At 35.9% G+C, this 13856-nt stretch overlaps 1 protein-coding gene across 1 annotated transcript in view; it reads left to right on the top strand.

Annotated features, from left to right (window-relative positions):
- The window catches only part of LOC126234502 (uncharacterized), a 115963-nt gene that overhangs the window by 6573 nt on the left and 95534 nt on the right, over positions 1 to 13856 (top strand). The window contains exon 2 of the mRNA XM_049943196.1: positions 5506 to 5685. Coding sequence (XP_049799153.1) covers positions 5622 to 5685 — 64 coding nt within the window. The 5' untranslated portion in view covers positions 5506 to 5621. The remainder of the gene's footprint in view (positions 1 to 5505; positions 5686 to 13856) is intronic.

Here is a 13856-nt window from a genome sequence, read left to right as displayed (position 1 = left end):
GTATGTGACATATAACACAAGATTTCTGTGATGCAGAAACGTGAGCCTTCACAAGTGCCAGTTCTAATGGCAGTGACAACATGCATTTGTCGATTGCTTCGTTGACCATGTGCGTGCCTGGCACTTGACCTGACCCACACCCTGGTTGCCTTGTAAATACACTGTTTGCATATGACCTTGCCTACCACATTGGAAACATTCTGATTCATGACAAGTACAAGCTTTTCTGTCATGCTTTGATAAGCACGAGGACAAGGCTTCCTCACTGTATTCTGTAGCACACCTCATGTACCATGAGCTTGAAAGTTTTTGTCTCTACATTTACTGTTAGTCTGAGCCCTGCTTTTACTCTTTTTAATATTAGCCTGAACTTTAGACTGAATGTCTTATGCACTTTTGACAATATAAATACGTGGAGCCTCAAAATCAACTTCAGTTGTGTGCAGTATAGTGTGATATTCAACAGAACTGTTTCAGACCAGGATCTGACAGTTAGAGAATAGCAGTGCAAATACATGTCTATTGACATATTTTGTGTGACTGCATCACATAACATGACATCACTATAACTGAGTCCACAAAAACATTTAACCCTTCAATGTTGTTTTAGCCCTCTAATTTTCAGAAATCCACTGTTTTAAAGTTTGTGCAGGCTGCTTCTTGAGATGGAGAAATTTAAACCTTGCTGCAGCAACATGCACCTGAGCATCACAAATGTTCACTGAGCAGCCTAATAAGTTCATTGTAATCCACAGTTTCTGGGTGAGAGTCGGGTCCAACCGTTGAAAGGAAAAATGCATTGTGTGCCAACCTATAATGTTATATGCGACATAGTGGGCCTTCATCATTCTGATCAATCCTCTTCATTACTACTGAACAGGTGCAACTTGGGTGCAGCAGTCAGTGGCAGTGTTGCTTGTTTCAGTAGCAACTGAGTCATCTGTCGGAGACTGAGCAGCAGACATTCAATCTAGCTGTGCCTGAAACTGAACAACATTTAGAAATGTTTCATATGGTGGCTCAGACATGATTAAAAACTTTGTATGATATGCAGGAAATATCAAAATACACTAGGCAAACCCAGGGTAGACAGTGCATGAGGTGAATGTGCACACTTCAAGCTGACATTGTAATGAGGCGAGAAAGTTTATAACAAGACTCATCGTCATTTTTTGTACCAGATGAAATAACACTAATTGGTACCTTGGTGAATTCTTAGCTTTACTCCATGGAGGGGTCTGAGATGATACCATAATATGCAAAATATTATATGACATAATCATAACATGAATAAGACAAAATTCTTAACTGTGTTACAATACACATCGATAGAAATGTTAGGAGTATTTATTACTGTCACTGAACATTAATGTAACACTTGATAAAGAACAAGATACAAGTCTCCTCACACAGAGTACAATTGATTATAAAACTTTTATGCAGAGTTCTATCTAATACAATTTATCCACTGTTTGCTTGGTAGAGAGATGATGCTGTAATCTTTGGTTATGATTGCTAACTGGGCTGAGCTGCACTGCACTCATACACAGTGAGCTGATGTGGCAGCATATGGAAACTCCTCTTGGTGTGTCTATACCACCATCTCTTATTCGTCATTGCTTTTGGCAGAGACTGTTTACTTGTAGTTCTGTTGCGAGGTACCAATCTTGCCTTGGCGCCTTGCTTTTTGCATCACACCGCAGTAAGCCTTGTGCTTTGGTTCATTACTGGGGAACAGCAGCACATTTGTGAATTGGTAAAACACATTCTTGCATTCTCTGAAATAATGATTTAGCCTGTAAGCCACAAAGTAGACTGAATTAATAGAAAATATGAATGTGTACAAGATGGGCAACAGTGACGGGTAGCAGTGTGAATCTTACAGATAAATGTCACAAAAACATCAAAAATTTTGAAGAGCAGAATGCTCAGGAAAAGGAAGGTTAAACTTTAATGCCCCATCCATGCTGAATTATTAGAAAGTTAGCACTAACTCAATTGGAGAAGGACGGAGAAAAGAAAGGAGCGGCCTGTTGAAAGTACCATGTTGGCATCTACCAGTATTGGTTGAAGGAAAACCAGTGTCAGAATTGCTGAATGGCAATTGAATCCTGCTTCTCATGACTATGAGTGTAATGTCTCAAGTGCCATCTCTCATTGCTTGGAGGAAAATCTTTGAAGAAAGATGCCATTTTTTTAATTCTCTTTTTTTATTTCCGTCAAAGATTGCAGGTGCTCGCTACAGCACTAATGTATAAACATGGGGTGTCCAAAAAGTCTCTCTGCAGTGCCGTAAGATTGTTAGCCATGTGTGCCATATGCCACAGTGAATATACCGAAATGAAACAATGAAATGCAAGTTATTAATTTATTGAATATTCATTTTTACTTACAGATTTTCACATTAAATGTTGAAAGTGTCCCCCCTGTTGTTGAATACACAATTCAATTTCTCTGATCATGTTTCCAGACACAAGCTGTAACATTTCTTCTGTAACAGAAGCAGTGAAAGTGGATATTGCAGTTTTCAATTCATTGATGGATTATGGATGGTTTTTATAGACAGTTGCTTTTGCTGCACCCCAGAAGAAAAAGTCAGGTGGTGTTAGGTCAGGCAATCGCGGAGGCCAAAGTCCCTGTGAAATTATGCAATTACTAAAACCATCAGCAAGCAGTGACATTGAAATGCGAGCTGTATACATATAACCAGCTAACAATCATACGGCACTGCGGAGAGACTTTCTGAATGATGGGAGGCTCCACTCGAAGGGAAGTAACCTAGACAGGCGAACAATCGTACAGCATGTGTGTCTAACAATCATATGGCATTTCACAGAAATTACAATTAAAACTTAACTCATTAAATTAACTGAATACATCAAAAAGTTCGTTCCTTTTAACAATTTCTTCTATTACAAGGTTTAAGCTGAAATATTTGTTAAAATGATGAAATTAACATATATAGGTATGCAAACAATACTTTTGAAGAAACTGGAAAATACTTTGGCCTTAATTAAGGGCTGGCTTTGCTAATGTGTTTTCGAATAGAGCCAAATAAATCCTTTAAGAATACTATTAGTTGTTCCTCCAAATGTTTATACTTAGTACAGATTTTGTATTTGTTTATAAGTCGACAATAGAATTTAAGTTACGAAACAATTACTGATTTCGCCTTATAATGAAAGATATTAACTAGGAATAGTTGAAATAAATTAGAAAATCAATTACATCTGTAAAACTAAGCACAAAATTGAATCTGGTGTTATAATACCAGAGAAGAAAAGTTGCTACTCACCATATAGCAGTGATTCTGAGTCGCGATAGGCACAATAAAAAGATTCACACACTGTTATGTTCTTTAAGACTGAGTGCCAACCTTTCTCTTTTATGAAAATGAAAATGTGGGTTATACTCATGAATGTTATTGGTAATTAGTTAAAAGTGAAAAAATGAATTTTAACGAGGCAGATGGCAAAACAAGGGGGGAAGTAAAAATATCCCAGCATGCTTCGCCGCAACATGCCAGCGACTCTATACAGATAATAGTGATAACTGTTGGTTTTGAGAGGTTTTGAGTAGTGTTATGCTATGATGGCTCAGCAGGAGCATCATGGAAAATGCCTAGGCTTTTGAAATGTTAATGATATCCCATAATAATTATTGAAAAAGAATTAATGATACTAAAAACACCAACAAGCAGCAAGTAGTGGGTGCCCATGTCACATCTAAGAATTGTAATAAATAGCATTGTAAATTTTTGCAGCTGAATTAATGTAGACTTTTACATGATATTTTGACAATTTCTCTAGATTTTTCTTCTAATGTGTGTAGTCTAGCTCTCAGCTGTTAAATTTAATGTACCACCTTTCAGAGCTTACAATTTGGATAGAAAATTAACAGTCAGCAGCTGAGATCTGTCCTAAACACACCTGAAGAATGGAGCTGTTGAAATATGTAAAATCTCAAAAGTAAAAGGACTCCAAACTAGGTTATCAATTTTGATGAGAAAGCCTATAAGATTGTACAAGTGGCAACTGACTGCAGGGTAGAAAGCTAGAGGAAGTGTAGGTGTTCCAGAACATTTCATCATTACATACATTTACAAATGGGGTTTTGTACAATACAAGCCATATGTATTATTGATCATGCAACATTTTCAGTGACAATCAAAATGGGGGAAAAAAGAACAAGGTGGCACAGCGAAGAATGCACTGGATTTGCATTCAGGAGGATTGGGCAGAAAATCTTCATCTGCTAATTCATATTTGAATGCCGGGATGTTTCATTTGAAAAGATCTCATGCAGAGCTGTGATAGTAATATTATTTTTTTAAAAAGTCATGTAAGTTTTGTTTTGTCGAGTAAAGTGATCATGAATATAAAAGTTTTTATACACTACTGTCCTTATTTTTATTACATTTATTTTAAAGAATATGAGTTTTTCTGTAATGTGGATACATGGAACCAGAAGAATACCAGATATTTTAAACACAGCTTTACATGTGTTTCTAGATTTGCATCCAAACATAATTGTAATGGCCCATTTTTGCAGTTTGAATGTGCTGACATCTGCTTTAGAATTTCTCCATAATGTGACCATATTTAAGGTGGGAAGTAAAGTAGGCATTTTATTCACTCTTTACTGTTTTCTCTCTGCTGTAGGATTGTATTGTGCAAAGAAGGCCTTGTCGAATTTTGTGTTAAGATATTTTAATTGTATGATTATTCATGTTGTAATGAAATTGCTTCACTTTGTTTTAAAACTCCTCATTTTATTGCCGCCTATGAGTAACTGATGATCATCACTGACGTCTGGATCTTTATATATATTGAAAACTGCTAAATCATAATTTTTCCATGTCAAAATCAATAATTTCTGATTGGAAAAGTGCAGATCTGGGACAGTTTTGCCCCACTGTGGCAATATTACTTTGAAGTCTTAGTTCACAACAGAGGCATTGGCTTCACTTGCAAGTAGCTTGTTATGTAGTCAGTGAATACTAAACGTGCTTCAGGAAAAAGCCTGTCTGTGAAATGTCAGACTGATGTTTTTATTGAAATGAGCAATTGCTAAACAGCTTGTTTTGAAAAGCAAATGCTGCTAGCAGTTAGAAACCTATCAGCATGCTATACTTGGTGTTGACATGTTTGTTACTAGTCAGCTGAACAGGGAGTGTATGAAATGAAAGTTACTTTGTTACTTGTAGCATATGTCACCATTAGTTTTGTTGAGACAGAAAAATGGAATTCATCATTGTGCTTGACTCGTAAGTAACCACATTTATCCAAAGAATGACAAAAATGTAACAACATTGCTTTCTAGACATTACCAATTCACTGTTCTTGGATGAATTAACTCCAAATTATGTTATTACTGAAGACCTCTACATTTTATAATTGTGAAATGTACTTGAATATATTGGTTTATGAGTGTGGAAACAGAGATGTTCTGTTACTTCACTAACAGAATCATGAAATGTTGAAAAACTGTATTTTACTTTTATAGGACAGATTCATGCAGTTTTCCGCAGCCATGGTTACTTATGCTCCTGGGAAAATCAACCAGCACCAATTGCACCTCTGAACTGGTTGGAGGCCAGAAAGTATTGCCGTGATCGCTGTATGGAACTTGTCAGTCTTGAAACTTTGGATGAGAATGAATTTGTGAAAGAAAAAATAGATTCAGGTAATAAATTATTTGCCCTTTTATGTCCACTGAAGAATTTTTATTTTGGGTACTGTAAAATGTAGAGATATACACTATGTGTGTCCATTAATGCCCAGTGAACAGATATTGCCAGTAATCTCAAACTTAAAGTTACTTTAAGCAGGACAGTATTTCACAGGTGATGAGCTATTTACTCATAAATGCAGTTCACAAAAGATAAACCTGGAAGTTCTAATGTGCAAGTACAGAAGTTAGAAGCATTATCCTCACCATTTAAGATGCATTTGCTTCATCTCTCAATCAGTAGCTATTTAAAAAAATAGTTTTTGTTATGTCCTATAGTGTTAGAACAAAATAAATTCACTGTGGAATGAGGACAGTAACCTCCTGCTTATGAGGTTAAGATGAGAATGTTTTTGTTAGAGGTATTCCTTTACGTACTGTACCTTATGTTGTCACATTTAGAATATCCATTTTGGTATTTTTTTAAATTGTGTCAGAACACATGAAATTTATTTCGTAAAAGGCAAGTTTTGAGAACATGTTTCTTGTGTGTGGATATTGTAGTTGTATGTTTTACAACATATTGGGAATATTTATTCCATTAGGACAACACATTAAGTCATAGATGGTGTTTTAAGCAATCAGTAGAAATATTTTTGAGCTGAATAGTTATATCCACTGCTTAGGCATGAATAGTGAACACTTCTTCCTTTATGATCTCTAAAAAAGGATCCCTGTACAGACTGTTACCTGATTCACTAATGAACACTTTATGATGCTATGCTGCTCATCTGAGCCATACGCTAGATTTAAATATACTGATGACCTGCAACTCATAATGTTTCCAGCAATTGACAGAGTACACTATGAATACAACATCACAGCAGAACTTCCTTCTTCCTAAACTTTTCTATACCTGAAGTTTTATTGCTATAATTGCTGCTCTTTCCAATCACTTACAAGTTCTCTGTTATATCTGCAATAATTTTTTTCTACCTACTCTCCTGCCAGCCAGAAGCGCTGCTTTCCTGCTGTCACCAACACAATCAAGCCTATTACATATTTCCCTGGTATCTAAAGATGTGCCCGAAACACACAGACCTTCTCTTTATGCTCCTATATTAACCTATCCCAGATGTGAACTCAGCAAATACCAATAGAGGGTCTCATTAGCACCTCAGAAATGTCTAAATCAAATTTTCTTCTGTGAAACCTCTAGTAACATTCACTGCAACCAAACCCACCATTCACAAACTTATAACAGATCCATACTTTTCATTCATGATCATAATTCACTAAAACAATAAACAATGTAAATCAGTAATGACTCTGATATCTGTCTTTACAGAACCAAAGTAACTACACTGATTCCTACTCCCTTCTATACATGGGGACCAAGTGAGGTGGCACAGTGGTTAGCACATTGGACTTCCATTCGGGAGGATGATGGTTCTAATCCTTGTCCAGTCTTCCTGATTTAGGTTTTCCATGATTTTCGTAAATCACTTAAGGCAAATGCCAGGATGTTTTCTTTGAAAGGGCAGGGCTGATTTCCTTCCCTATCCTTCTGCAATCAAAACTTGTGCTCCACCTCTAATGACCTCATTGTCAGTGGGACACTAAACACTAATCTTCCTCCCTTGCTTTTTCTTTATGATAGCAGCCATTACAGAAAGCAAGATTCTTGTGATTACTGATGTCAGAGGGATACCTTTTTAGAGCAGAGTCTGAGTTTAGGAAAGACAATACAATAACAGAAGTGCCCCATAAAATCTTTAAGAAGGCACAGAAAAGTAAGGTGTGCTTATTTCATCATAAAATTAGAGGACTAAGTACTATGGTAGAAGACTTTTTTGTCTGTTGGGAAGGTCTAAAGAACTCTACAAAGATAATCGTGTGCCTGTCTGAACACCACTTAATTGTAGGGTTAGAGAAGTTAAATACAAAGAAATTGTAACTGTATATTTATCCCCACTGGGGAATTTTGAACTGTTTGTGAGGGCTATGGATGTCTTACAGTACTATGTGCCAGACATCAGGAAGTAGTTAATTGTCTGATGTGATTTCAATGTAGATTTTCTAAAGGACTCTCATAGGAAAAATGAAAGGGAAACCTTATTTGTCTCTTGTAGTTTGTTCTTAGTTATTAATTGTGAAAGACAAGTGCATAAAGATAGCAGAACTAGAAATATTTTTCGCAGGTAGTTAGGGTAAACAAGACCAACCCTTACAATGTAGATTCCCCTCAATGGACATCAGTTACAATAATTACCAACTCAAGGACAGAAGTTTTTAAGAATAGTTTGCAAGAGATGGACTGGGAACCAAATGCTGAAACAAAACTTTATCTCTTCTATAATGAATTCATAAACTAACTAGAAAGAACATTTAGGGTCCTCATAAAAAGCCATGGATCACTTAGAGAGAGAGAGGAAAAGGGAGTTGCACATTACAAAATTGCTCTAAATTACTAAGAAAAATTATTAAAAAAACATGAACATTATGTCAGAAATCAGTAATTCTGTCAACAGACTTAAATCTATACAGAATGAAGTGAAATGAGAGACAAGGCAGTAGGTCACAGATCAGGATAACATCATTATTGATTTAAATGAGAGCACCATAAATGATCAGCCACTGGTAGCATATATATTTAATAATCATTTCCTAACTCCAGCGGAAAATACAGGGTGTCCGGGAGGGATATGACAGGAACAAACATTCATCTCAAGAAAATCTAGAAAACATGAGCTCTAAAATGTGTAACTTATGAGCTATAAGTACTTCTTCATCTTCGATACTGTAACACAAATCTATTCTGCTGTAAGCTCTTTTCTTGCCATATTTTGGGAGGAGGTAGTATGGACCAAAACAAGAAAAGAAAGTCTAGTAAACATGACCATTAAAATGCTTATCTTAAGAGCTATGAGCACTTGTTCAGTAGAAGACATGTGTTTATAGTAGGAAATATGAACAAGTACTCATAGTTCTTGAGGTAAACATTTTAGAGCCCATATTTACTTTACTTTTTTGCCTTGAATTGTCATGCCTCCTGGGACACCCTGTATAGGCACAAGCAGTTCAAGACAAAAATCAAAGCAATATGTTTAAGAAGCAGTTCACAAAATTCAATGCTATGGATGTGTCACTCACATTTCCTTCTGAAATTAAGAAAATAATACATTTGTTCAAAAATAAAAGCTCATCTGGATTTGATGGTGTTTCTAACAGAGTACTAAAGAATTTATTTATTTAATTACAGTGTATGATCACAAAAACTGTCATCAGAGTATAGATTTTGGTCCATAGTGACTGTCTTCAGGTATGTCTGAAAAAATGAAATCAACTCTAATCATGTAACAGTAAATATATCTAAAAACAAAGATGATGTGACTTACCAAATGAAAGCACTGGCACATCGATAGACACACAAACATACACGCAAAATTCAAGCTTTCGCAACCAATGGTTGCTTCGTCACGAAAGAGGGAAGGAGAGGGAAAGACGAAAGGATGTGGGTTTTAAGGGAGAGGGTAAGGAGTCATTCCAATCCTGGGAGCAGAAAGACTTACCTTAGGGGAAAAAAGGACAGGTATACACTCGCATACACACACATATCCATCCGCACATACACAGACACAAGCAGACATTTTGAAAATATATCTAAAAACAAAGATGATGTGACTTACCAAATGAAAGCACTGGCACATCGATAGACACACAAACATACACGCAAAATTCAAGCTTTCGCAACCAATGGTTGCTTCGTCACGAAAGAGGGAAGGAGAGGGAAAGACGAAAGGATGTGGGTTTTAAGGGAGAGGGTAAGGAGTCATTCCAATCCTGGGAGCAGAAAGACTTACCTTAGGGGAAAAAAGGACAGGTATACACTCGCATACACACACATATCCATCCGCACATACACAGACACAAGCAGACATTTTGAAAATATATCTAAAAACAAAGATGATGTGACTTACCAAATGAAAGCACTGGCACATCGATAGACACACAAACATACACGCAAAATTCAAGCTTTCGCAACCAATGGTTGCTTCGTCACGAAAGAGGGAAGGAGAGGGAAAGACGAAAGGATGTGGGTTTTAAGGGAGAGGGTAAGGAGTCATTCCAATCCTGGGAGCAGAAAGACTTACCTTAGGGGAAAAAAGGACAGGTATACACTCGCATACACACACATATCCATCCGCACATACACAGACACAAGCAGACATTTTGAAAAATGAAAATGTCTGCTTGTGTCTGTGTATGTGCGGATGGATATGTGTGTGTATGCGAGTGTATACCTGTCCTTTTTTCCCCTAAGGTAAGTCTTTCTGCTCCCGGGATTGGAATGACTCCTTACCCTCTCCCTTAAAACCCACATCCTTTCGTCTTTCCCTCTCCTTCCCTCTTTCCTGACGAAGCAACCGTTGGTTGCGATAGCTTGAATTTTGTGTGTTTGTTTGTGTGTCTATCAACATGCCAGCGCTTTCGTTTGGTAAGTCACATCATCTTTGTTTTTAGATATATTTTTCCCACATGGAATGTTTCCCTCTGTTATATTCTTGTAACAGTAAATTATGACATAGTGAAAAGGTACTAATTTCAAACATATAGAATACATAAGCATAATAAAGTAGTGACACATGTGCATTTAAAATATACCTTAATACTATAAAGGTAAAGTGACATTGTCAAGAGATCCAAGCAGAGTTACATAGGCATCATCGAACAGAACCAATGAAATAGTGTGAGATCAGCCACATTTCCAGCAGATTCATAATGTGAATGCTGCTACTATTCAGAATAAACTGGGAAGCAATTGCAACTGAAAAAACATTTTTACAATGAAAACTTGTCAGATTTTTCTACAGTGTGCACATTAGACAAATACACAGATATGCGATTAAATAAATACACACAAAAAGGTAAAAACTATTCTGAAATTAGAATGTTTAATACATTGTCAGAGGTATAAAAAATAAATACAGTATATTAAAAATCTAAACTAAATTATTTTCTTTTTAATTATTAAAAAGGAAATTGACAAGTGAAAATATGGGATGCCGAAAAACTTCAGATAAAAGTAATAACAGATCCATGTATCAAGTCTGAGGAGCTAAGAAAATTGCATAATAAGTGAATAAGAGAATAAAGCCCAACAAACAAAACATACGATTAGAGTAAGTAATCAGTTACTTTTGTTGGCATAGTTGCCAGCATGGGGCACAGGCAAGTACTGAATGGAGAACACAACCACCAGAGGGTCTTTTGTACATTGTGATATGTTGTGTCAAGAAAAGGATTACAAACTATTTTGCTAGTCAGTTAATAAGATCAGATACAGCATAACATACGTTATAAAACAGGGAAACTGAACAAGTAGGGTGACATGAGCAGCATAACAAAACAAGGAATATATTTAATGCACTCTGTCAGAGATAATGGTCAGGGAAGGTATACATAATAGAAATATTAGGTGATTAATGTAATACATTGTCAAAGAAAACGCATTAGGTGTTGGGTTGCAAAGTTTCTTTGTCTGTTGGGCACTCTTCCTGGTTTGTGCCTCTTGCTCCAATAAATTTCAAGTTCCTCCAATAAATTGAGAGTATGCCCTTTTGGCACTCTGTAGAGAAGAATATGCATACTGTTCTCCATGCTCTTCCTAATACAGACAATGTCTCCAGTGGTTATATTCCTCCAGTCAGTACGTGCGTATACTGCATTCCAGCAGCTACGCCGACAGAGCTCTCTGATTTCTTACTCTAGTACTAAGTTTTGTTCATTTTGCTGCTGTTTATTACTTGCACTATAATTTTAATGCAATTTTTTTTTATCTCTTTAAACTTGATGCATACATATAGTACTGTTACCTTAAATTGCTGCTGTTGTTTTTCAGCATCAGATATTGTCACTTATCCATTTAATTGTTAATTTATTTTTAAAAATTTATTTTAATTTACACTTTTACTGTATTTCACTTTACTACCACAATAACTTAAAACACATTGTATTTCCAGAATAGTTTTTGCTTAATTGTATACTTTTACTTAATTGAATATATCAGTTTTGTCAAATTTTAACAACAACTAATTTAATTTTAACAACAGCTAATTTTATTTAAATCTCTTGACAATACCACTTTGGTTTTATTATATTATGATATGTTTTAAATGGATATGTTTCATCACATTTTTTAAAGTTTATGTATTCTATAAGCATGAAACTAGTTACTTATCGTTATGTCATAATTTATTGTCTCACGATATACATTGTCCATTAGTTTATATTGTTTCCCCTTTTTTTTGATGGATGAAGATGCCCACTATGGAGTGAAATCTATATTTGGATGACATTTTTTTTAAATTGTAGATTAGAATCATAGAAACAAATCTTACACTTCTTGAATCACTGTTTTTATTTATGACTAGGTTGCAGCTTGCAAGAACACTAAAGAATTTTCCCACACAACAAGTACTGTCTTTCCTGAAATATGTAATGCATCACTAACTCAGGGTGTTTTTCCAGAGAGACTGAAAGATACCATTATTAGACAGCTCTATAAAAAAGATGAAAGGAGAGATGTGAATACCTACCAATCTCTTTCACTATCAACATCATTTTCCAAAATGTTCAAGAAGGCGACATACTGTTTGAATAGTATTCTCCCTAAGCAACAACAATATCCTTACTAAATCACAGTTCAGCTATAGAAGAGTTCCTCAGTTGAGAATGCCATTTACACATTGGCTCACCAAATTAAACAATAACAAAATAGCTGCTGTTGGTATTTTCTGTGACCTATCTAAGGCATTTGATTGATATCCTGATAGATAAGCTGAGGTTTTATGGAACTGATGGTATAGCCAATCAATAGACAATGTCCCATTTAACCAAAAGCATGTGGAAAATTGTACTTAACAAATAAACCAAGCTAAGCAGGACAGACTCCTCTGACTAGGGAAAACACATTTATGTTTAAGACTAGAGTGAATTTTAGGTCCACTACTGTTTCTCATACATACAGTCTTGTCCTAATATACAAGAAGAAGAGTTAATTCTTTTTCAGGTTAAACTAGTATTGTAACCAATTCAACATAAGTAATATTGAGTAGGTTTCTGCAAATGATCACACTCTGAATTTCAAAAAAACACAAAATATACTGTTTTGCACATCTAGAGATACAATAACAATGATAAATATAGAACACAGTGGACAAATAACAACAACAGTTGAAAGTTTAAAATTTTAAGTATCTGTATGGAAAGTTTTTCTTACTTGAAAACATGCTGCAAGATTAATATGCAGTATTCACTGACAGCCATTGTGTAGACATCTGTTTAAGAAGTTAGGACTTTTAACTACTGCTTCATAGTGTATGTATTGCCTCATGCAGTTTGCTGTAAATAACCAACTGCAGTTAAAAAGGAACATGATGTACATAAGTACCATTCCAGAATAAAATATGACATTCATTACTCCACATTAAGGTTGACTGTACCACAGAAAGAGTGCACAGTGCTAACACCAATATTGGGGTCTCTTATCCCATGATATAACATGTCTGACAGACAGCACAAAGAAACTTTGAAAACAAACTGAAAAAGTTTCTCCATGACATCTACATCTATTCCCTCTTGTGCTCCCCAAACACCTGAAGCATAATCCTGGCCTTGCGATATGGACAGTTACATTGCTGAATGATGCCATTACCCCTAGGCAAGAATCAAGCATGAATGAATGCAAGTGGTCTGCACATAGTCCACAGCTGTTACAATGCTTTTGATTACTATCACAGGTCTCTCGGAAGTCCAGATCAATCTTGCCCATAGTATAGTACTTCCCTCCACCAACCAGCATCTGTGATGAGGTGCATGTTTTGTGCAGCTGTTCACCTGTATGACAATGAACCTGTACACAACCACAATATGGTGAAACAAGAAACGTGATTCATCCAACCAGCCAACACATTTCCATTGATCCACAGTCCAATCTTATCCCATGCCCACAATAATAGTAATTGCTGATGCCACTGTGTCAATATGGGAACACTGCTGAGGAATCCTTGTTCAACAATGTGTGCTGAACAGTATGCTCTGAGACACCTGTGCATGCACCAATATTGTACTTTGTCATAAGACCTGCCACAAATTATTCCCTATCCAGTTTTCCAGAGCAGGCA

This window comes from Schistocerca nitens, chromosome 2, assembly GCF_023898315.1.
Source record: "Schistocerca nitens isolate TAMUIC-IGC-003100 chromosome 2, iqSchNite1.1, whole genome shotgun sequence".
Classification (NCBI taxonomy): Eukaryota; Metazoa; Arthropoda; class Insecta; order Orthoptera; family Acrididae; genus Schistocerca; species Schistocerca nitens.
This window is presented reverse-complemented; position numbering and strand designations above follow the sequence as displayed.